The 24201-nt window shown below is 38.2% G+C and overlaps 1 protein-coding gene across 5 annotated transcripts in view; it reads right to left on the bottom strand.

The window, feature by feature from the left end:
* The window catches only part of CLASP2 (cytoplasmic linker associated protein 2), a 161078-nt gene that overhangs the window by 61424 nt on the left and 75453 nt on the right, over positions 1-24201 (bottom strand). For all 5 annotated transcript variants that reach the window (XM_054991913.1, XM_054991914.1, XM_054991915.1 and 2 more), the window contains 11 exons: positions 19876-20022; positions 14263-14342; positions 9219-9311; positions 8934-9079; positions 7534-7669; positions 4693-4763; positions 4392-4451; positions 3476-3553; positions 3209-3376; positions 1860-1915; positions 1553-1723 (listed from right to left, as the gene is read on the bottom strand). In XM_054991913.1, coding sequence (XP_054847888.1) covers positions 1553-1723; positions 1860-1915; positions 3209-3376; positions 3476-3553; positions 4392-4451; positions 4693-4763; positions 7534-7669; positions 8934-9079; positions 9219-9311; positions 14263-14342; positions 19876-20022 — 1206 coding nt within the window. The remainder of the gene's footprint in view (positions 1-1552; positions 1724-1859; positions 1916-3208; positions 3377-3475; positions 3554-4391; positions 4452-4692; positions 4764-7533; positions 7670-8933; positions 9080-9218; positions 9312-14262; positions 14343-19875; positions 20023-24201) is intronic.

The raw sequence follows: 24201 nt of genomic DNA, 5'->3' as shown, positions 1-24201 counted from the left end.
ACAGCCCATTCATCTGTTTGCAAACAAGCCATTCGTGAGTCCCCATTCCAAACAAACAAGTGGTTGCTGCAAAGCCTCGTTCATTGCGTTCGGCAGCCTTCGTCAAGCCAGACAGTCTGGCGCCTTTCAATCAATTCCCCTGGCAACAGCAAGGACTGAACTCTGTCTAAACTCCTTCTGGCTTTAACCCTTCAGCTTCCAGCAGACAGTCCAGTTTTTGCCATTCAGAAGAGAAATAGACAGCAAAGGAGGGGGGACCCCATGGATCATACCTTTTCCGGGATGCAATCTCTCTGAACCTTGGGGGGGGGGGGCGGTCTTCAGAGGACAGTGAGGACTGGCACAGGGAAGGAGCAGCACCTCTGCCCGCTGTCAGAGGAACCAGGGGAGTCTCTCCTCGTCTCTCTGACAGAGGGCAGAAGTGGCCCTGCGGCTGCGCCAGCTCTGCCTACTGTCAGAAGGATGAGGAGATTCTCCTCGTCTCTCTGACAGAGGGCAGAAGAAGCCCCGCAGCACCGGCTCTGCCTGCTGTCAGAGGGACCAGGGGAGTCTCTCCTCGTCCCTCTGACAGCGGGCAGAAGCGGCCCTGTGGTGGCGCTGGTTCTGCCCGCTGTCAGAGGGACCAGGGGAGTCTCTCCTCATCCCTCTGACAGCGGGCAGAAGCGGCCCCACAGCAGCAGCGGCTCTGCCTGCTGTCAGAGGGACGAGGGGAGTCTCTCCTCGTCCCTCTGACAGCAGACAGAAGTGGCCCCGCAGCAGCACCGGCTCTGCCCGCTGTCAGAGGAACAAGGAGATTCTCCTCCATCCCTTTCGCACCTGGCAACAGCAGCCCGGCAGTGCTGGGGTGGGGTAGGGGGGTGGGGGCTGGGGGTTGTGGGGTGTTTAAAGGGCCCTGCCCCTTGCATGTGTAATCCGCCTTGAGTCTCAGTGAGAAAGGTAGACTATAAATGACATAAATAAATAAAAATAAATAATACTACACAACTCACAAACTCGCATCAAACAACTCACAAACAGGTCACAATCAAAAGAGTTGTACAAAAATACATATGAGGTATTTCTTCAAAACTCAACATTTTGTGAATGGATACATTGTTCTGAAATAGCAAATAGACCTTTAAAATCTAATAAGGAGAATGATTCTTTACTACCCAGATGTCTATATAGTTCATTTCCCTGTTGGAGGAAACCAAGTTAAAATGATTTTCATGCTGTAGAAATTTTCTGAACCAACTTTTCACCTGAATACCAAACCACAGAGGAATGTAAAAAAGGTAAACGAAAGTTTTAAATGAAAGGTCATTGTGACATGTGGGAAGTTGCTGAAGGAGTGCGCTCTAGCTCAGAATCTTAATGCTGGAATAAACTTTGGTTAGCTTTGAAGGTATTACAATACTGCTTGTTTCTGAGGAACAATGGTCTCTTAGTGCAAACAGCCGAGTATTGTGGTGATCTTACAGCAAACGCCCCGAAAGGTACATGCTCAATACATATCTGCACAGGCAGAATTTCAGTGGGTGACTTGCTGTACTTTTAAACAAAGTTTCCTCACCTAGTGAAGCATAGGATCCTGGAGGTAGGCCAGCTGCTGCTAAGCGTCCGGCTCCTGCTGGCTGACCAGCAGCATGACGTGCCTTAGCACCAGCAGCAGCGTTGACATCAATGTCACTGCGAGATCTCTGCAGCGTTCCCGGGCTTGGAGCAGCCTTGGTACTCCCTGCAACTTTAAATAAAAAGTGTAAAATTAAACATATTAAATGCTTTTTCGTTTCAAATTGAAAAGCCCTCAAGGAACTTAATCTAAAAAAAGAACTTTAAGGGGAAGTCTGGATTAGTTTTCATATACAAAAAAGAATTACCTCTGCCGGCTAGACTTGCTGAGCTGGATGTAGACCATTTTGAAGAGAAAGGGCGACTGAAATAAAGGCAAAGAATACAGCTTTAGCAAGGGAAGTTATATATTTTTAACAGAAAAGGCTTGCTTTCCTTTTCTTCTTTACATCCTTTGCATTTTATGAAGCCCATGGACAGATGCATAGAGTAGTAGTTAAGATGCTTGGGAGGCCTAGCTTTAACTTCCCAAATTGGCAATCTAGTGTTAGCCAGTCACTCACTCCCAGACTAAATGACCTCACAAGATAAAACTACAAGGGGAGAACCACACACATGCTGCCGTGAGATCTTTGGAGAAAAGCTAACAGGCAAGATTTATAGCATTGTGGTTACGATGAATGAACAGCAACAGGGGTCAACATAGATAAGGTACAAAGCTTTTCAAATCAACAGAGATACTGAGAAATTCATTACTGGATCGTCCCAGCATTTCTATGATGATAATAAAAGCCATGTGAGGGAAGGAGGAATTTAACCCCTGTGTGGATTTGCTAGATACAAATCACACTGCTAGAGCTATTATTAGAATTTAAAAAGAAAAAATGCAAGAGATGGGATGCCTGTCTTTTTTTCTTCAAAAGTTAGTAACAATGAAGGACAGATGGTTACACTATCAAGGCTTATTAACCAGAGTTGCCAACCTTCAGGTGGTGGCTGGGGATCTCCTGGAATTACAAGTGATCTCCATACCAGAGAGACCAGATTTTCTGGAGAAAATGGCTGGTTTGGAGGATGAACTCTATGGCATTATACCCTCCACAAACCCCTCTCTCTCCAGGCTCCACCTCCAAAATCTCCAGGAATTTCCCAAACCATTGCTAGAAACACATGTTGTTTTGCCTAATTAACAAGTGCCTAAGCTAGCCAGTGCCCAGCAGCCGGCCTGGTATAGTAGTTAATAGTGTTGGACTAGGATCAACAAGACCCAGGTCTGACTTCCCACTCTGCTATGGAAACTTGCTGGGTGACCTTGAACTAGTTACACACACAGCCTAACCTACTTCACAAGGTTGTTGTGAGGATAAAATGGAGGAGAGGAAAACAATGTAAGAAATGCTGGATTCCCATTAAAGAGAAAGGTGGGGTAAAAATGAAATAAAATAAATGTGTATTTATTTAAGTGGGATTAGATGTGCTAGAACATGGGTAGAGATGCATATCCCATTTCAAGTAAAGCAATATGGACATACATCTGAATTCAAGTTTGCATTCAATTTATGCTGGCAAGTTGCTCATCCATCAATTAAGAAACAAGTATGCATGTTTTGACCTTATATGTATCAGGGGAAGATGATTATTTCAAAACAACCCTTACTTGAGGCTTTCCTGTGAGCTGGAAGATGACCTGTCTGACTGTGGAAGTGACGTGACGCTACCAGAATTTTTCAAGTATGTGTGCAGACTTCTCTGATAGGATGGTTCAAGATTATTATACAGCACCTCTGCTTCACCTGGAAAATGATTTCTTAGACCTAGATAAGTCCTATAAATCAATCACAGAAACAACGTTAACGAGAATACTGACTTCCTATTAGAAGGCAACTTAACATTTAAGACTAGTTAATGAACATTTATGTCTTACTTTCTTGCCTCCACTCTTGCCTCTGCATCAGCATCATGAATGCCCTTTTTGATAGTTTCGACCAAGACAGCTGCATGCCTATAAGAGAAAACTCGAATGTATTATTAAACATAAAATATATTTATTATTTTTGATAAATTTTACTTCTTTAATTTTCCTAACATTAAGCCTTTTGTCTGATCATCTAGTGAGTGAACTCCCAAGCAGCATCAAGAGTCCTGAGTGCAGACAACAATTTATAAACATTCTGCACTATTGTTATAGACAAGAATAACTGGCAGATACTAATTACAGGCTGATCCAGTTCTTCACCAAGGAAGAACACACTGCTAGAAAGCACTATAAATACTGTACATGACATTTCTTATTGCGGGGTACAGAAAACAGCAGTACAGTAACACTACTTCCTGCTGAGATGCAGTTACACAGATACTGTTACACTGCAATAATAAAGTGATTAGATTATGTACTTCCACATGGCTGCTACAGAGTACTTCCTTGTACTGCTGATAACAAACATTCATTCTTGTGTACTGGTGAAACGTATTCTATGAAGAGCTCCCATGGAAATTTCACCTAAGAATGGATCGCTATAAATTTATCAAGCCTGAAAAGTCAATTGTTGAAATAGTTTCCTTAGAATGAAATCTTACAAAAACTATGGTATTTGAAGAGACCATAGATTAAATTTCACTTTGTTGACCTCATATATACATATGGAAACAGCTGTGTGTCAATTCTAAATCAAGAGTTATATTTTAAACAGCAATAGCAGGACACAGCGCAGTAAGGGTTCATATTATCAATGGCCCATAGACATAACTGTTGTAAAACTTAGCTGTGCTATTTGTGAAATTAAGGCAGGCATTCAAGTTGAAATTTACTGATAATTTTACTTTACTGGAAGAATAAATACCTTTCCAAGGAATGAGTTTGCCACTCTTGTAACAGCAGGTCTAAAAATTCAAAAGAGCGCCTGGAAAAGATAACAATTTCAGCATGTAGCACTAGCTTAATAAAAATCCAGACATCTTATCTCCAATAAAATCACAAATAGAATTATCGTATATCCACATTTTGCACTAATTGTGGGGCTGTGATATTTTGTAATATGAACTTTTATTATATAACATACATGCTCCTGAAGAAAATCTTCACTAATATCTTATACTAAGGGGGAAAAAAATTGACATTGATAAGCATAAAAAAACACTCACCTCCTAACCGCAACAGATTTTGAGGTACAGTTGCTAGTTATTAAGGGTATGAGTCTGGGCACATGGGTATGCTGAAAAAAGAAAAACATCTTCTAAAAATCAGGCTAAGCAAAATACGTGAAGTTCACATGATACACTGGGTTACACATGGATAGCATTTTTCACTGTCTATATTTGGATTTCTCATATAATTTTATGAGCTGCATTCAGGTGTCAATTGTGCTTTACCTAAACCAATTAGTTGAATAAACCCAGGTTAATCTACCAGATATATACAATGGGCCACAGTTTGTTCATAAATCCCAGTCAGTCTGCTGCCTCCTTTCCCACCTCCAAGCTAGCACCTTAAAGACCAAGAAGATTTCCAGGGTATAAGCCTTTGAGGTCAAGCTCTCTTCACCTGTCTTTAAAGGTGCTTCTGGACTCGAATCTTCAAGTCACAGAATCATAGGATGGAAGGGATCTCTAGTGTCATTTAGTCTAACCCCCTGCACAATGCAGGAAATTCACAAATACCTTCCTCCACCACACACAGTGACTCTTACTCCATGCCCAGAAGATGGCAGAAGATCTTGCTCTTCTACAGCCACATCTTCACATCCGAAACTGCCTCCCAGCAGAATCCCTCCGATGCTATCCTTCCAGCATCAAGTTGCTGACAAAGTTTCACAGTTTATGCAGCCTGCTTACTATTGCTCAGGTGCAACAAACAATAGGCAAATGAGAAGCGGGGGGGGGGGGGAGCCTAGGGCAAGTCAAGCTGCATCCTCCTTAACCAAGAATCTTCAGTCTCTTTCCCTCTCCTTCTGTTTAACCATTTCACTGAATTCCTGAACATTTAAAACTCTGAAACGTAAGTATTTTACAGCCCTTACCACTTTTTCTTGTTCCCTTTCAGTTTAGCTACAGCACCACATTCCCTATACCATACTCACCTTTTATAGTCCTCCTTCTCCTACCCTCAAGTCTCTGAAAAGACATTTCTATCTGATGAGTACAAACCATGGTTCATAGTGTAATCCTATGCTATATTACTCCAGTTTATGCTCACTGAAATCACTGGGCTCAGACCAGAGTAACTCTATATAAGACTGCATTTTTAGACTCTCCTTTGAACACCTAAACAATAAACAAGTTGGCTAGGCATCCTTCTTTACCACACTAACCTGAATTTAATCGAACCCATCATTTATAAACTATGGTTTGTCAGGATGTCCGAATGTCTGTGTGCATACATGTACAGATAAAAATGGTTCTATTGTCTCTTGTGATGACACATTTTCTAACTATGCTTCCTTTAAGAAGATAAAAGCTTTGGAAAAAACACAACAGTGGCCAGGTCACCCACTCCCCTAACTGGGATATAACGGAGGTGAAGGGGAAGCTCCCTTTGGGAGAAGAAGGCATGGTGGTATGTGGGTTGCAAACTGTTCTTGAATTCAGCAATGTTTCTAGGGAGTAATTTCTATTGTGTATGTTGGCAAACTGGATAAAAGGGTGTGATTAAGGGGTATTTTGTCCTGCTTCCCCGCAGAACAGACTGCAGTTGCACATTTCTGACTAGTGAGTAATCACTAGCCATGAGAGCATGTGTGAACAGGAGGAGGGATGGAAAGGGAGTTCCAGGAAAGCACTATTGATAGATGAATGCAATTGAACTGAAAAAACTGTTCTGCCATTCTTTGCAGTCAACTCTGCAGCCAGAAGATTGCTGGCGGGGGGTGGGGGGTGGGTGGGATGCTACTGAACAAACAAGGATTTCTGAATTCAGACATAAGGAAAAACTACAACTGCTACTAACCACAGTTAACAAACTATGGATCAGAATCCTGGTTCAGCATCTAATAAACAGCTGCTGCTTATTTCATGGAGACAATTTCATGGAGATTAGGTCTAATGCTTTTTTAAAGTCAACATTACATTCTGTGAGAGCAAACACTCTAGAAAAACATTATTCTCAGTTTTTATGATGTGAGAAAAATTATAAGCCCTTATTTCTGAATAAATGATGGTTGCACCGTGTATTCTATGTGCATACTCCAAATGTTTGAAGATGGCTACTCTGAAGTTTCTGATGGAAGGGCCAGGGAGATTAAAAATGGACAAGTCTGATATAAAGAACAAAACTTAAATCATGTATTTGAACAGTTTACCAAGTACCGCCCTGCTTTCCAAACATCTGATCACTTTATTTGCTCTTTTATGTACTTATTTGCAGTTGATTACAAATTACTAGTATACTTTGAGTCTTAAAGTTTCCCACTATCAACTTGGTGTGGTGAAGAGTGCTGTCAAGTCACAGCTGATTTACAGCAATCCCTGGTTGGGTTTTTGTGGCAAGAGACTAACAGAGGTGGTTTACCATTGTCTGCCTCTGCAACCTCAGTCTTCATAGCAGGTCTCCTATTCAATTACTGACCAAGGCCGACCCTGTTCAGCTTCTGAGATCTGAAAAAATTGTGCTTGCCTGGGCTTTCCAGGTCAGGGCACTGTCAGCTTATCATTTGTATTTTTCTTTTTGTCTTTGTTTGAATGCCATGATTTATACATCTCTCCTCAATGTTTTATCTGTTGTTTTTATCTTTTGTACTTATTTTAAGCTTGGATTTTAAATTGTTTTAATGATGTATTTGAGTGCAGCTTTTAATGGTTTTTAAGATGAGACGTATGCTTTAATTAGTTAGTTGCCTTGGTGGCTGTACTGGGGCAGAAAGGTGGGGCAAAATCTTGTTAATTAATAAATAAATTTAAAAATATGGTTTCATTCACACAAAAACCCATAGGCCAACATGCTTGCTGTTAAAAAAAACATTCTTTAAAAGTATAATGGAACATACTTACACGGATTATAAATCTAATGGCAGCACATCCAGAAGTAGCCATGACTTTGGCGCTATTAGGGACCAGATTAAACAGAGTAGGCACAATGGCTTCTGCGCCATGATCAAACTTGTTCCCCAGAACAGTTGAAAGATGGCTAAAAGAATTTTAAAAAGTTGGTAATCAGAAATATTTCAGCAGCCCAAGAAAACACTTTCTGTAATTACTCACTGTAAAGAGGAACTATTCTAAACAATTTTCCTATATACTGCTAATAATATGTAAATTACAAACATTTAACACAAGCACATCAGAGCTGTCTTGCTGAACCAATGAACCTAGCATTCAGTTTCCATCAGTAAACAGTTAGTTTCCTCTTGGAGCTCATATACCCCTTTGGAAGATGATGAGCTTCTTGTTCGCCCTCAGATTTTTAAAGATGCAGAACCCAGATGTCCCATGGTAGACAACAGAATTTTAATCCATATCCCAGTTTAATGTGAAACCACCATGCTTAATTCACTGAATGATGCCTTCCAAGACAGGAACATCATGAGTCTTTAAACTTATTTGAATCAACCATCAAACTGGAAAGCTCTATTATATATCTATGAACTAAACAGATTTACTTGGAAGCAAGTACAGCAAAGATCAAAGAATGACATGTAGACAACTGCATGCAGGTCTTGCTTAAATTGTGATAACTCCATTTTAGACAAGGGCCTAATCTTTATCTATAGGTGGGCTAGCACACTTCACAATCTGAACAACGTTGGTGCTCATGTGCCAACGTTGTACACTTTGCTTGTAGAGCTTTTGTTACAAAATGCTTTAACCACAGCTGAAAAAATAAAATAGAGTGATGTGAATATATATCAAATAATTCAAACAAGAAGGCACATCTATTCTAATTACTTCTATGCCTACAGTGTCTGAGTAGCTGCCTGTGATTTTGAACAGCTGAAATTAGAAATAGTGGGTGGCCTGAAGCCCTAGCTATTGCTGTTGTCTGATCTACTGATATCATTCCTACTTTAAACAATCTAATGCATATTAATATTGTACAAAATGGGTATCTTTCTAGGCTACTATTCATGACTGCAATTAAATATCTTTATCACTGAATCTTTAATAAGGGATTTGCAAGAGAAGGAAACGAATGGTTTGCAAAAGATTAAGGGAACTGCCATACTACCAATATAACAAAAGTTATTCCTACAGTTGTGGTCTGGACTCTATTCTGGCCCTGTATGTGTCATGTCAATTGTTACTAATAAAATTGTATGGAAATAAGTAAATCAGTGGAGACTAATTTCAATTTGATTCTCAGTTTGTTGCTGAATTTCTATATGACTCTTAATATTCAATACATTTACCACTGCCAAACGACTTTTACTTGTTTCATATTAACATGTACTTACGCTACAGTAATGCATGCTTCTCTAACAACCTGTGATCTCAGATCTTTAGCTGATAGTTTAAATGCTCCGTCCAACAACCGTAAATGCTGAAAAAAGCAATCATATTGTGCTGCTCCAGCAACAAGCAGTGACCGGACCTTCTTAAGCTAAGGGAAAAAGAGAGAAGAATGGATAGAACTGGGTATCTAATTTCACATAGATGTAACATACAACAACAAAAGAAACCAAGTTATCATGCGAAGGTGTAAAAAATATGTAAAGCATGTTAATATTAAAAATATATACCGCGCTGGCTCGTTGATCCCAGTCATGTTTGTCATCTGACAAGATTTCCCTGATTTTATTTAGCGTTTCTTCGAGTTCACGACTAGAATAGATCTGAAAAGTAAAGATTAAAAAATTCCTTTGAGTTCCCGCAGAGCAAAAAGTTTAATTTAATTCAAGCTAGTCACAAGAAACATTTGACATAAGTGGCAAATCCTGCTTTCCAGTTTATAGGTTTATTTGCCAATCCAATATGGATAACTTTTCTTCTGGGCTCTAAGAACACAAGAAGAGCCCTACTGGATCACACCAGCGGTCCATCTAGTCCAGCATCCTGTCTCACCCAGCTGCCAAACAGTTATAATGGACGACCAACAACTAGGCACAGAAATTGAGGCCATCCCCTTAAGTTGCCTCCTGGCACTGCTATCCAGAGGTTTAACTGCCTCTGAATGTGGAGATTCCCTTTAGTCTCAATGGCTAGTAGCCACTGATAGACCTACTCTTCTATGAATCTGTCTAATCCCCTTTTAAAGCTGTTCATACCTGTAGTCATCCTCTAGCAATGAATTCCACATCTTAATTACTTGTAAAGAAGTATTTCCTACTCCCTCTTGATGAGTAGATACATACTTTGCAAGCAGAGATACACTCATAATTGACTGCTTGTGAAAATCAAGGTTGTCATAATCAAATTACTGTTAGTATATCTCAAAGGCCAAACTCTGTATTCCTACACATCTGTCAGAAATAAAGAAATATGGTATAGGTTGGTTGTTGTGGGTTTTCCGGGCTGTATTGCCGTGGTCTTGGCATTGTAGTTCCTGACGTTTCGCCAGCAGCTGTGGCTGGCATCTTCAGAGGTGTGGCACCAAAAGACAGAGATCTCTCAGTGATCTTTTGGTGCCACACCTCTGAAGATGCCAGCCACAGCTGCTGGCGAAACGTCAGGAACTACAATGCCAAGACCACGGCAATACAGCCCGGAAAACCCACAACAACCATCGTTCTCCGGCCGTGAAAGCCTTCGACAATACATGGTATAGGTTGTTTTCTGCTAATACAAGGTAACTGTTATACTGCAAGCCAGGATCATATGCCTTGCTTCCAAACTTTTCTAGTCCTTGGGGTTTCTAAAACTTATGGGTACCAAATTTCACCTTTTTATCGAATATGGAATTAAGCATTTTGATAGTCTCTCTACGTGGTGAATGAATAAGTCAGTATAAAATCCAGTTCCATAACTGAGGAAAATACAGCCTAAAATACCAAACTATGCGTCTACATTCCTGATGTGGCATGTCAACGGTGAACTTGGAGGACATACTTAAAAATCACAACAGGACACACAGGTGGAAACAATCCAATTTATGTACAAGGGAGAGAAAGTACCAAAGATCAGGACTGATGTGTCAACAGCTTCTTCTTTAGAGTTCTGCCATCGACTGAAAACTTCTTTTAGTAGGCCAGAAGAACTTTTATTAAATCATGGCTCTTATGTGTTTTTAATAGGTGCTTTCTATTTTTATCTGTTTTGTATGGATTTTAACATTGGAAGACTATTTTAAAATAGAAAGATAGGTGTAACTGTTCAAATAAATAAATAAAAGTCTAGGCTAGGAAGCAAGGTGATAGTTTTTAAGATAAACCTGAAATTCAAAAGGTTCCTCTTCTTGATAAAGTGATGTTTGTGACTGTACTAATTCAGCTATCTAAACAAAAACATTAAAAATCCCAACACATAATTCAAGAATAAAGAAATGAATGTGTGTGAACGCCACACAAAAATAGTGCAATGACACGGGACAAAACAGCAATAAATGAGGCAAGAATGTTAGACCTTAAACACTGCTTTAAAAATATCTTTTGTGCTGCAATAAAGCCAACAGAGGGCAACATATCACAACTTGCTGCTTCTTCACACAAATGAAGAAAAAAAATAATCAAACACTGAATTAATTGACAGGTCCTATATAAAGAGCACAAGGTTTAAACATTCTTTGAACATTGCATGAGAATTTTTATTCTCACAATAGATCATGGAGATTTTCAGGTTAACAACTACAAGCAATATTGATGGAGAACATATAGCTCTTATTTTAATAAGATGTTTAATTCATGTTTTGCATTTTGCAGCTTCTGGTTCATATAACTCTGCAGCTAAATGACATACCACAGGACTGAGGTGTTGCTCAACTGAATAGTTAAAATAGTGCCAAGTTAATTGTGGCCAAATATTGTAAAATATTCAGTACATGTACTTTATATTTTATCACTGCATCATGGTCACAGCAATGGCACAGAATCCCTTGCTCTCCAACTCTGGAGGATTCAAGGTTGCCAAAGGGTCATGCTTGTGAACTCTCTCCACTCAGCTGGGAATCAGCTCAGTATTTATAAGCAGCACTCTCAGAAACAATCAGAAAATCATTCTCACAGAGCTGCAGACACGCTAGCATATTGCTATTCTTTAATAGCCTCAACATGTCATATATTTTTTCAGTATTAGACAAAGATGTACAAAACCTCGCAAAGAGTTATTTTTAAGGTTCCCAAAAACACAGGCCTGGAAAAAAATCCAGTCAAGCAGCTATTGCTATTAATATGCACTTAGGTCAAACACTTAATAATTGTAACAAAGAATCATGGAGGGGGCTGGCATTATTTTTGTACACTATTGGCACATGTTGCGGTCTCAGATTCCATGCAGATAGACAGCAAGCCCAGAGCACAATTCTAGCTTGTCTCTGAAGCTCTGCAGCATCTGTGTGGCCAGTTATCACCAGACAAGGAAGCATTCCTTTAACAAATGAGTACTTTGCACACTGCCAGGAACATTTTGCCCATAGGTCCTTTCAAATGTGTGTGGCCATTCCAAATGCCAATTCCTAGATGCTAGAATGTTTACCAGCAAAAGATGGCAACTACCCATGAAGCAGGACTAGCGCTTACTATGATGATATTTTCTACAAAGCTTCTGGGAGGTGCTGAATTCTAGGTTCTATAAGACACTGGTTTTGCAATTAGCACTGTTTTCCTCTATTCTTTGTTACTTTTCTTTTTTTTAAGGTTTAAATATTTGAATCAAGGGGCATGCAAGTGTGGGTGGTTTTCTGGGGGACAGACTAGTGAGATTTTTATTTTTTATTTTATATTTCAATTTATATACCGCCCATCCTCAGGGGCTCTGGGCGGTGAACAAGTTAAAATCAAGAAAAACAAGAAAAACAAGATACCACACCAGTCCAACAATATGCTGCATTCTTGCACCAGTAGCAGAATCCCATAAATTTCAATGTTTACTATACACATCAACACCAGTGGGTAAACCTCAGTAACAATGAAACCATCATGCCAGCTACAACTAGATAATTAGATCTAGAAATTTAAATGAGAAAAAACACTGACTTTATTTAAATATCCTCTAAAAATTACTATTTATTGAGAGTTGCTTTCCAAAATATCTTTTCAGTCACATGAAGCTTCAGAATAATTAAAAAAAAACACTAAGACTGCCCACAGAGCATACTATAAGAATCTTTTGTTAATTAGCAGGGAGGGAGGAATGTTTTCCATACTGGAAAAGTTTACACAAGACACTTATCATCAATACAGCTTAAGCTTTAATTTCACACCATTTACACAGATAATTTAAGGCTAATGAAAATCAATTTTGTTGTGGCTAAACTAAAAAGCTGGGATATATACTGGGCAGTTGATTGGTGGTGAAGCTTTCAGGCCACATTGAGTCAAACAATTAATCAGTAGTATGCATTTATATGATGCGGTACTTGATCAAAATGATCTTAAGCTTCAAGGCCACAGCTATTGATAAGACAGGAATCATTAAGCTTCCTGGTCAACATACAGTGGTTTCATTAAAAAGAGAGAGGTTATAGCTTCTGGCTGAAAACAGGCTCTTGGAACAATGACTACAGAGCACGTTGCTTCCACCATGGTTTGAGTTTAGCCTTCACTCACTAATATTTACCCAACACTACAGAACAATGCCGCTTACATTCTGTATCTGTGCTTGTGCTACCATTTTGAGGGTTATGTGTTTTTAACTGAAGCGCGATACAATATGAAAAGCAATCTTAATGTATAAAGTCTTTGGACTTTGGAAGGCATGAGTGTGTGGGCTCTCTCAACACCCCCACCCCACCTACAGAAAAATTATGGCAGTCATTGCTGCCATAAAAGTAAAAAGTAAAAAGTTACTGCATTGTGGGCAACACAAAGAAATCAATAAAATCACAAATAACTAGAAATTATAATCCTGGGCATCTGGAATACCAGCATACAAATGTTCTGAACAGAGAAAGAAACAATGCTAAATATTGTCCTTTTTGCCAGCAAAAAGTGATATTACAAGGAGACATCTCTCTTGTCTAAAATCAAACACCTCCTGCTTTGTTAAGCACTTAGGAGTTACGGTAATAGACAAGCAACCATAACAATAATATAATAAGCCAAATTATTTCACAACAAAAATGAGACTTCACAGAACTCACTAGATGAGGACTTGCTCACCACCATGTCCAACTCCCTACTCAAGACAGAATTCTCCAGGCAACATATTTAAGCCCTTTACAGATTAATCCACCTTACCATGACTGCCATATGCCATAAGAAAAGAACAGATGTGTTCAGGCTTTCTTATGCTACAAATTCCTAACCAATTAAACTCTCTTAAGTACCACATGCATGCTAGTTTTAGCAAGTGATCTGCACATTACAGAAGGAGATTTTTCTTCTTCTTCAGGTCATTAACAAACCCAGCTTGAAAGATTACTTCTTTCCAACCGCATAACCATCATTTAAAACCCAAAACTAGAAAAACAAATCTGCAGCTACCAAACCTACCTAAAGAAAACTTTCAAGGCCTCCATAGGCGAGTCATCTTACGCCACATAGAAACAGAAAGAAATCCCACGTTTCACGATATGCAGTGTTTCTTTCAACACTGTCAACAGCTAATGTTCTATTGATAAAAGGCAAGCCATGCTATGAAAAGTGGGTTTTTAAAAAAATCTCATCAGAAATATAGCTGGCGTGTCCTTACCTGTACAGCAGGAACATCTGTAAATGCCTTTATAAAGTCATCTTCATCAACAGCACCCGCTCCTCCTTCCTTGGCTGTGCCTGCAAGAATTAAAAATAATGTGTTAGCCGAGATTAAAATGACAGCTATTTAACTGAAAGAGATCAAACTAATCAACTTTTAAAAATTCAATATGTAAGTTAAACAGTTCTATAGAATGATGGTTGTTGTGGGTTTTCCGGGCTGTATTGCTGTGGTCTTGGCCAAGACCACGGCAATACAGCCCGGAAAACCCACAACAACCATCGTTCTCCGGCCGTGAAAGCCTTCGACAGTACATCAGTTCTATAGAATATTACTCAAAATATACCAATATATTAGTAACCTAGTAATAGAAGTTTACTCTCTCTGACAGGGTTACAATTCTGTACCAGAAATTTTTTGTTTTGTTTTTTTGTGAAATTATGTACTTTAAGCAGATTTGCATATTCTGCATATTTTATTCTGCTTCTACTACTTGCAGAAAGCAAGATGAAGATGGTTGCCTCTTGTACTCAAGTAAAAACAGTAGAAAGGCTGGCATAATATATAAAGGCTTAGTTAATGGTTAAATTAAAATGAAATTAAATAAAGGTAATTACCAGTAGAGATCAGGATGGAATTAAGGAGGGTAAGTAAAGAATGTTAAATTCTCCTTTACAAGGCCAGAGAAGCAGCAACCAGAAGCATCAGCAGAACGAAAGGGCTTTTAATAGTGGTTTTGTTATATGATTATTTGAAGCTGAATCTTTTGAGATCTTCAAAATTTGTAAGATTTACAGTACAATCATAAACACAGTCCTTTCCAGCACAATAATTTAGGATTGTACTGCTAGCCGTGCTCCAGCAATGCTTTCCATTTCCTCAGTAACAGGAAAAAAACTTTACTCATCACAAAAATAGAGCAGAGATATACATTAGAAGCTCAAAATGCTTATCACCAGTATTCAAAGGCCCAGAACACAATTTGCAATTTGGTTTTCACTGACGTTGACCCCCAAGAACAGTATTTATCTGAACTACAGTACTACACAGTAATTAGTACTTTCTTTGGACAAAGAAGGCTATTTAGAAAGTTTGCTGAAAGTGCAAAGTTTGAAGGTAACTGGTGCATGGACATGAAATATACCTTAGCAGAGGGAGGGGAACAAAGTGTTTGCTAGACTAAATAAGGAGTATTTGTGCAGTTTTTAACCTTTTCTAAAATTACTGCAACTACTTTGAAAGGGAAATGAGGCCAGGTCACTGAGCTACCTTCAAAAAACTGAACTTACATTTGTTGTAAAATACAATAAAATAATTGGTAATGTCTTTAAAAATATGAAGGATGCAAATGAGAATGATTACTCACCAGCACCAACATGTATTTGTCTCGAAATTAGCATTAAGCAAATGCTTTAATGCCATGCGTTGAAAGGTCACTTCATATACATATCCTTAGGGCAACTCATTTAACAAATCAGAAAACATGTTTGTGATGGGTTAGGTGAAATAGCAGCTTTCATGCTCCAGATATTTTGTAAATAAAAATAGCACCATTATTTTAACACTTGAGTGGATACACACTGGCACGTTAGCTTATAAATGACCTAATAAAATATTTAAATTTGACAAAAAAAATACCAACAGAGTAGTCATATTTTTCCCTATATTTTGTGACCTTGGTTTATAAATGGCCAATGGCCTCTTTAAGCATGCCCTCTTGGTATCCTGAATATTAACAATAAAATGGCCCTAGCCTGGAAAGCCCAGGCAAACCTGATCTCATCAGATCTCAGAAGCTAAGCAGGGTAAGTCTTGGTTAGTAACTGGATGGAAAACCTCCAACAAAGACCAGGGTTGCAGAGGCAGACAATGGCAAACCACTTCTGTTAGTCTCTTGCCATGAAAATCTTGCCAGGGGTCACCATAAGTCAGCTCTGACTTGAGGGCACTCTCTACCACCAACAATAAAATGGTAACCCAAACAGTATTTATTCTTGCTCTTATGCCATCTCTCTATTCCTTCACCAAAATCTACAGAGTTTGATTAAAAGTTTAGCTTTTAATGTCATATAGAAAAGAAAAAAAGCCATTTTCGTGGTTATTCTTGTTTCTTTCCTGCCACATTTTCCTACTATTGTTGAAATTTTTATTGTAATCTCCTTTAGGGGTGGGGGGAGAGAAGAGAATAGATTGCTCATGTTAATCTGTGAAATGCCATCTTAACTGATATTTTTAGATAGTTATGAACTTGGCTTTTTGTTTATTTTCTTTCAAAATGAAGTTGTACTGCAGATTCCTAGTGAAAATGGAAAATGGTACTTAAGGTAAATGGGGAGATGGTAGCGTATTGCTACAAAGGCCTCATGTGGCCAACCCGGATACTTCCATGAAATCTGTGAGCTCTTTGAAGATTTCTTGAACTCACAGGATAGAATACAAAGAGCTTCTGAGTTTGGCCAGCGGCACTACATATCTTTTTAAAAGGTTATGGTGGCTATAGAAAAGTAGTTTTTTCATGTGGCAAGGTGATAAATTCAGACAATCACCATGTGGACCTACTTGCATGGTTCTCTGGAAAACTGTTTCTGTTGTTGCTATTGAAATGCCACCACAATGCATACTTGCCACTTGTTGCGCTAATTAATATTTTATTTTTTTAATTTTTTTATAATAAATTTATTCCACATTAACTTAAAACATAACCATACAAAACCCATTAAATTAATATTTTAGAGAAGTGCACAAGAACATGAGCTAGGAAGGTTCAAATGCAACTCTGACCTCTGCCATCAGGTGATCTTTGGCAAGCCACTATTCCCAGACTCAGCCCTACCACGTATAAGATAACATTGTTATCCTGGGCCCATAGTAAATTATTCCAGTTTCTAAAAAAAGTGCTCACTTTCCTGGAATATGGGGGATGTGCCATGGGGAACAGTGCTCAGAAGAGCCATGTGAGCATGTCAGAAAGCCACATATGACTTAAAATGGATAGAAACCAGATTTTAGAAATAATTTCAGAACTGCTGTTGAATTATGAGTAATAACTCCCTTGGATTCTTAGAGCTACTTGCAATAAAACACCTCTAACTCACAATGGAAAAAACAATCTCACTTTTCCATGCGGAAAAGAAATTCATTTGACAGCCACTTCCAAGCTGAAGTGAGGAGTGGCCATATACAACAGACAGCTGATCCCCCAATGGGAAATGCTTTGAAACTTTAATAGGCACTAGACTAATATACATTTTAATTATCAATCCAATGAACTGACCATTTTAATGCTTACTCATGCCATAGAAAGAGTTTCTACATAGCTTCCCGTTATGGTTTATGTAGGAAAACAAGAGTCAACCAATCATAGTAACCCGCCCTGAGCCCGCTTGCGGGGAGGGCGGGATATAAATATAACAACAACAATTGATGATGGTAATGATAATGATAATAATAGTAACGTGTTTTACATTCTCCAAGTATGCTGATCAGACAAGCATGTGTGGAGGTACTAAGGATTTGCTTTCTAGTATAGAATTTCACATGGTTCCTTGTTCCCTAAAGAACAAGACTGGTTTTTATAGATACTACTAACTGAATACGGCTTATAGTAAAATGATAAGAGGTTACATCAAACACAGAAATAGGTATGAGCCAATAGGTATTGCATCTGACCCTTCTATAACATCAGCTAAAGTTAGGGTCACCATATTACAATTTCACAGCCAGTATACACCTGTTGCAATCTTATACAAGCAGCAGAATGGATTAAAATAAATTTGAATAACATCAGACTTTAAAATTTAATATTTGATTTTTTTTTTAATTAAGCTTCAGGTGTAAGTTTCTCTTTTGAAATAAACATGGTTTTGAAATAAACAAGGTTAAAATGAAATCTGAACTCAATGCAAACATATGATCTCTTCAATGTGAACTTGCAATCCTACTGAACTTCTGAAAAATGCTTTTCTTTATAAAGAAGTATAAGAAAACAATTTTGTCACTCAACATATAGGACTATATATTATCCCTTGATACTGAGGGCCAGGATTTAGCACATCACAACAAGCATTGCCCAGTGCCCAGTGATCTATCTGGGAAACTGCTTGCTTTTGATGTATCCAGTAGTAACACCAATCCCTGCTTCTGGATCGGATTCTGAAAAGTACAACGAGACAGACTAAAGCTGAAAGGAACACAGGAAAAAAGAAACACTTTCTAGCACTGTTTTCAATCATCACCTGTATATGATTTCTACATTAGTAAAAATCTTTCTATATTTCAGGAACTAATAGGGCAATCCTATGCACGCTTATTTGGAAGTAAGCCCCAATGAACACAGTGGGACTTATGTCTGAGAAAATATGTACAGGATTGTGCTGTTAATGTCCCATCTAAAGGATGCATAAAGGCTCTATGCAATTTTAAATCAATATGTTTTATGGTTACTGCAACAAATTAGTAAGCACTTTTACTTACGAAGTATCGAAATAATGGAATATTTTAATTTAAATTAATTATTTAAACTGTTTTTTCTTGGAGATTGAAATCACTGTATTTCCTTGATTTATATCAATACATTAACCACCAGAGTTATTTTACACTGCTATAGGCTTAAAACCACAGGGTTGTACAAAACAAGACAATGTTCTACTAATGTCTGGCTATTTGCATAGCAATGGCTGTTTCCGAATTCAGAGTTTTTTAAAAAATAAATCAGGTACAGCAAACCTCCCATCACATATGAGGCAAACTGCAACTTTTAAAACTGGAATACGGTAAAAATGAAAGCTAGAATAAGGATCAGGTAAAGCTGCTAGATAAGCTAATGGAACTTACATATATATTTAGGTATCACTATGGTACTTCAACCTTTGCTTTACATTTTTTAAAAAATCACGTAAAACTTGTGATATACCATTTTCAAAGTAGTAAATTCACAGAAACATTTATTCCTTTAAACAACTCTATTTCTAGCTTTGTAAAGAACAAATAAATTTTTGTCTCAGTTTATGGAAGTAGGACAACAATGCACACAGTAGATTTGTTTATGAGAGTAGTATGTCAGATTTATACTGAAATTAATGTCAAGGTAAGCTTTGTAGTATCCCCATATCTTTTCTTCATCCTGTTAAGCAGCTGGATGATAATCAACAGAGTATTTTACTTATTTCTCAATTATTCAAAAAGAATACAGAAGTTTTAATTAGGATCAGTGTAGTAAATCATCAGATAGTGCACAATGCAATGCAAGGGAACAAGAAGTGCACCTCCAGCCATTCATAAGAAGGCATCTAGTGATATATCACGTGCATTTTTTACAAAATTTTTAATCTTGCATTAACCAGGTGGCCAACATGGTCTCACAAATATTTCATAAATCTAATTCCTTTGTGCACTTATGGTAATTTGTATATTAACTGGAATATCTATATCCTCACAAAAATGTCTATTCATATAAGCAACACAGTCTATCAAGGTTCTTCACACTTCCCTGCTCTGCAATAATACTGCAGTTATGAATTAAACATCACCCTTCAAAATTCTTTGATACAATTTTGGCAGTGCCCGAGCCAGTTTAAAAAAAAAAATCAAGTTTGAATAGTTCAATCTTACCTCCAACCTTAGGCCCGCCAGCAGAACCCGGCTTTCTTGAAGTATTTGAGGGATTTCCAGGCTTTTTAGGCGCAGGAACCTTAAAGGCTGAAGCAGCTGAAGATGGCCTATTCCCATCCACTGATTCTTCATCATCAAAGCTTTTATCTGGAAAAGATGTTTTAAAGAAAACCTCATGTCAGTATTCCATATTTTTTTTAAAAAAACCTGCCTTGCAGCAGCTCTCACCAGAAGTCACCAAATATCAAATAAATCAATACTAATTATTATGTTCTTTGTCTACACAGCCTGTAAGACAGACAATGAACAGTAAAAAAAAAATATTTCATTTCATGCAGTGGATTTTGCAAATGACTCTTCTTGAGGTGATATATGTATTTTAAAAGCTTGGTAATTTGGTATGGAAAAAAGAAAAATTGTTCTGATTTGTTGCTTTAACCAATCCCTTACAGGTTCTAAATTCATTCCAGAATTTTCAAGGAAAAAAACCTGCTTCCCTACTACACAAGCATGCCATTTCTGCTACACATCCTCCCACAATGTGTCTACTAACACTCCCTGTTTCATTTCTTCCACCCTTATTTTAACACTTACAATCACAGATCCGTTTGCAGATCAGCCGCCTCATTCCTCTGACAGCTCTTACTGCCCCTAACGCTAAGATGCTCCTGTTTGCTCACATGGCCACACGGACGGACAATCTCAGTACTAATCAAAAGATTCCATATAAAACTGACAGAAAACACCATAGATCCACCACAGAGATTTGTGCCGGCATCCTTCTCTCTCTTCCCTGCACTAGGTGCTGAAACAGCCAATCAGCTGCAAGGTGACATCATCTTCTGGTAGCCACTGCCAGATGAAAAGGTGAAAATTCTTCACACACATAAATTCATTCCCACGCAAAACATTTACAGCCATTATTCTATAATCCTTTTAAAGGAATTTTAGAGGCAAAAAACAAGAGATCTTACTCTCTTAAATTCAAGGAAGCATCTTTTGCCTTATCAAAGTGGCTCTTTCATCTCTTATTATTTTACTTTCTCTACAGCATATTCTCTTTACAGAACGAAACTCCCACTATTTCACAAATCAAATGTGACCATTTTACATATCAGCTAAACACAAGCTGAATTTCTCTAGGACCCTGAAAATGTAAGGGAAATCCAACCTGTAGTTTCCCACCCAAACAAGATGGGCGAGGCTGACACACAGTTGCCGTAATACACACAGACACAGATATACACACAACCAATCATTTATCAGATTTTCCTTTCCCAGAACCTTTTTATTACAAATTTCCTGCCTGTCACAAGGATCTCTAGTTCCAAATTCATTTGTTTAACTCACTGTGCTTTTATTTTGAGGGGGGGGGGGGGAAACAACGTCCTGGAAGGCAGTATTTCCAGCATATTATGCAAAACAGGTTTTTCAAATAGGATCATTAGCAACCTCAGATGAAAAGAAAAATTAATGTAGATATTACTTTCGAAAGTGTGGTTTCAGAAATACTTAGCACTATGGCCAGATATGCATACTGTATCACTGCTTCTTAATTACATTGAAAATTTAAATGTTTATACTGTGTATCTGAAAACATCAAATATGTTTCCTTTTGGCCAATTATTACAGTGGAACACAACTCTGAGCATTTTGCATGCAGGGATATGATACTATCAGAATGCAAGGGGGAAAGCATGAAACACATTATTCCATGAGTTTCCATGGAAACTGTACTCTGCCCTTGCACATGAACTGGAAGACAACATTTCAGCGCTCACTAGAAGAGACTACTTTAACCCTTTCAGCATAAGACTATAATAGTACATATTGCTGACTATTTTAAATGCAAGAATAAAACCACTACCTATTTACTAAGGGTAAAAATGCATTCAAGATAAAATTTAATTGTACAATGCCTGCATTTCCAGTTTCTTTGAGGTTTCCATTTCTAAAAATAGAATAAGTACACTACAGGGACAATACTGCATTACAGAATATTAAAATGTCTTTTGAAGAGCTCTACACATCCTGCAAGTATGCCCAAATTCTATTATTTAGCCCCTCAACTAATTATTTGAATTATTTGGAGGGAGGGGGAGCCAAGAGGCACATGGCCATATTACATGGGACACAGTTGTTCCTTGTGTGTACATCATATGAGCAGTAGTCAAACAAGAATCTAATTTACCTAGCTAACCTAGCATTCTTCAATGAACCACTGCCAAACTACAAGAGTTGGTACCTCTGACTGTGCCAAAATTGCAATAGTTAGAAAACACTGCACATGATGCATTCACAGCAGATCCACTGGCTATCCCTTGAGAAAGTACCAATTACAAACAAACCTATAGTTTGAAGAATGGGAGGAGGAAAAATCCAGCCATTCAACATGAGCTTCTTAAGGAGTTCAAGAGGCCTAGGCTAAGTTTCCCATTCAACAGCTAACTCTAGTAAAATCAAAGCTTTAAAAAAAAATCGTTAACAAACATTTGTGCAGAGGCTGGTATGACAGCTACTGAAAGGGAAAATTGCTGAAAAGATAGTATGAACTAATTTCTACAGCTTTTACATCAAACCTCCACATTCCATCCCTGTGCCAAATCGAGGGGGGGGATTCAATGTGAGGAACTATTCTACCAGAATCTCTCAAAATAATTGTCATAGATTTGTAGAGTCATACCTACAAGCTGCACCACCACAACATATATTATGATGTGTACCCACAGAACACAGGGAAAATAGTTTACATGAGCTTCTTTGCAAAGATCTAGGCTTACGTCCTTATACCCTTCCTCATATATAGGTGTTAAGAGGTGAAAGCAGTGCTTTAAACCAAAATGTTATACCTGTACATAGGAATTTTGCTCTAGGCTTTCTAAAAGTAATAGCATATTTTTCTTTTACTAATTGAAAAGAGGAAAGTGACAAAATAAATCTGGCACCATCTATAGTAATAAAAATTGTTGATATATTAATAGAACAATCCAGGGAAAAATAAACAGCTATCCAATCCAATTCGGTGACAAATCTGAAAGACTGATAATTGGATCTGCCACTATCAACCCAATAGCAGCAGGTATGCTTAGACTGATGGTGTAGCAACCAGATCTTATATAACACTAAAACTGATTTACAAATTTTAGCAAAATATTTATAACCCACCTTTTCCTTGTGGCTCTAGGCAGCTTACAAGTTCAAATCAAACACAATAAAGCCACATTAATCCTCCCCAATAAGCCTGCAGCCTAAATCCCATTAAAAGTCCTAGCAAACAGAACATCCTTACAGCTTCTCCTCTCAACATTTCTAAGGATGGCACCTGCTCATCATCTAGCGCTTCTCTCTTACACCTCCATTGCTAGGCTACCCTTCAAAGCTTTGTAGAGCCAACATTTTTTTATGTATACCCCCACCTTTTCCTCAGTGGGGACCCAAATGGGATTACTTCATTGGTCCTCTTCTTCATTTTACCTTCACAACAACCCTGTGAAGTAGGTTAGGCTGAGTATGTATAACTGGCACAAGGTCACCCAGCAACCTTTCATGGCAGAGTGGGGATTTGAACCTGGGTCTCCCAGGTCCTAGTACAACACTAACCACTGCATCACACTGACTAATTTAGTGAAAAGCAGTCAAGAAAACAAGCAAGACTTCAGTGGTTCTTCAAAGAGAGGCCAGAATAAGTGTACAATGGGAAGGTGCTTTTCTTGGATTCATGAAGTCAGTATGGCCAACTTTGATCATACAGAAAACCTGGCCACTATTCAACAGCAGTTTACCAATCGCCTTACTCTGCAGTGGGGAGTGCAACTCTGGGGTGGAAAAACAATGCCAATGAAATATGAGAAAGCAATAATAAAGAAAGGAAGTTCAGGAACCATGTGAAGAATTAGTTCATTTTAAGAAATATATCGCCTCATATAGCACCTGGTAACAATGAGGAGGAGAAACTAATGATCCAAGGCAACAGTAAAGTCACTTGTAAACTTGAATTTCTGCCATAGGGCCACTACTTACAGAGCACAGTGCTGGGTGTGTTGCTATGCATTATTTCATTGCATGCGCTCAGCAACTGATCATCATGTGTAAATGTAACAGATGTAGCAACATGCTATCAGGATGACCCACAATTCTTTTGGCGTACAAAAGATGACTGAAATGAGTCTACAAGCCAAGGTGCTGAACTGCAAGTACTACTTTGTCTTTCTTCAGCAGAAACAACTGTGGTTTGAACATGTTTGAAACAATTCTAGCAAGCATCATAAACACTGAAAAGGACAGTGCCTTGAACCACCTGAAAAACATTGTAGGATTGTGCACCCC

The sequence above is a fragment of the Eublepharis macularius genome, chromosome 11, assembly GCF_028583425.1.
Source record: "Eublepharis macularius isolate TG4126 chromosome 11, MPM_Emac_v1.0, whole genome shotgun sequence".
Lineage (NCBI taxonomy): Eukaryota > Metazoa > Chordata > Lepidosauria > Squamata > Eublepharidae > Eublepharis > Eublepharis macularius.
The sequence above is the reverse complement of the archived record's forward strand: the minus strand, read 5'-3'. Positions and strand labels throughout refer to the sequence as shown.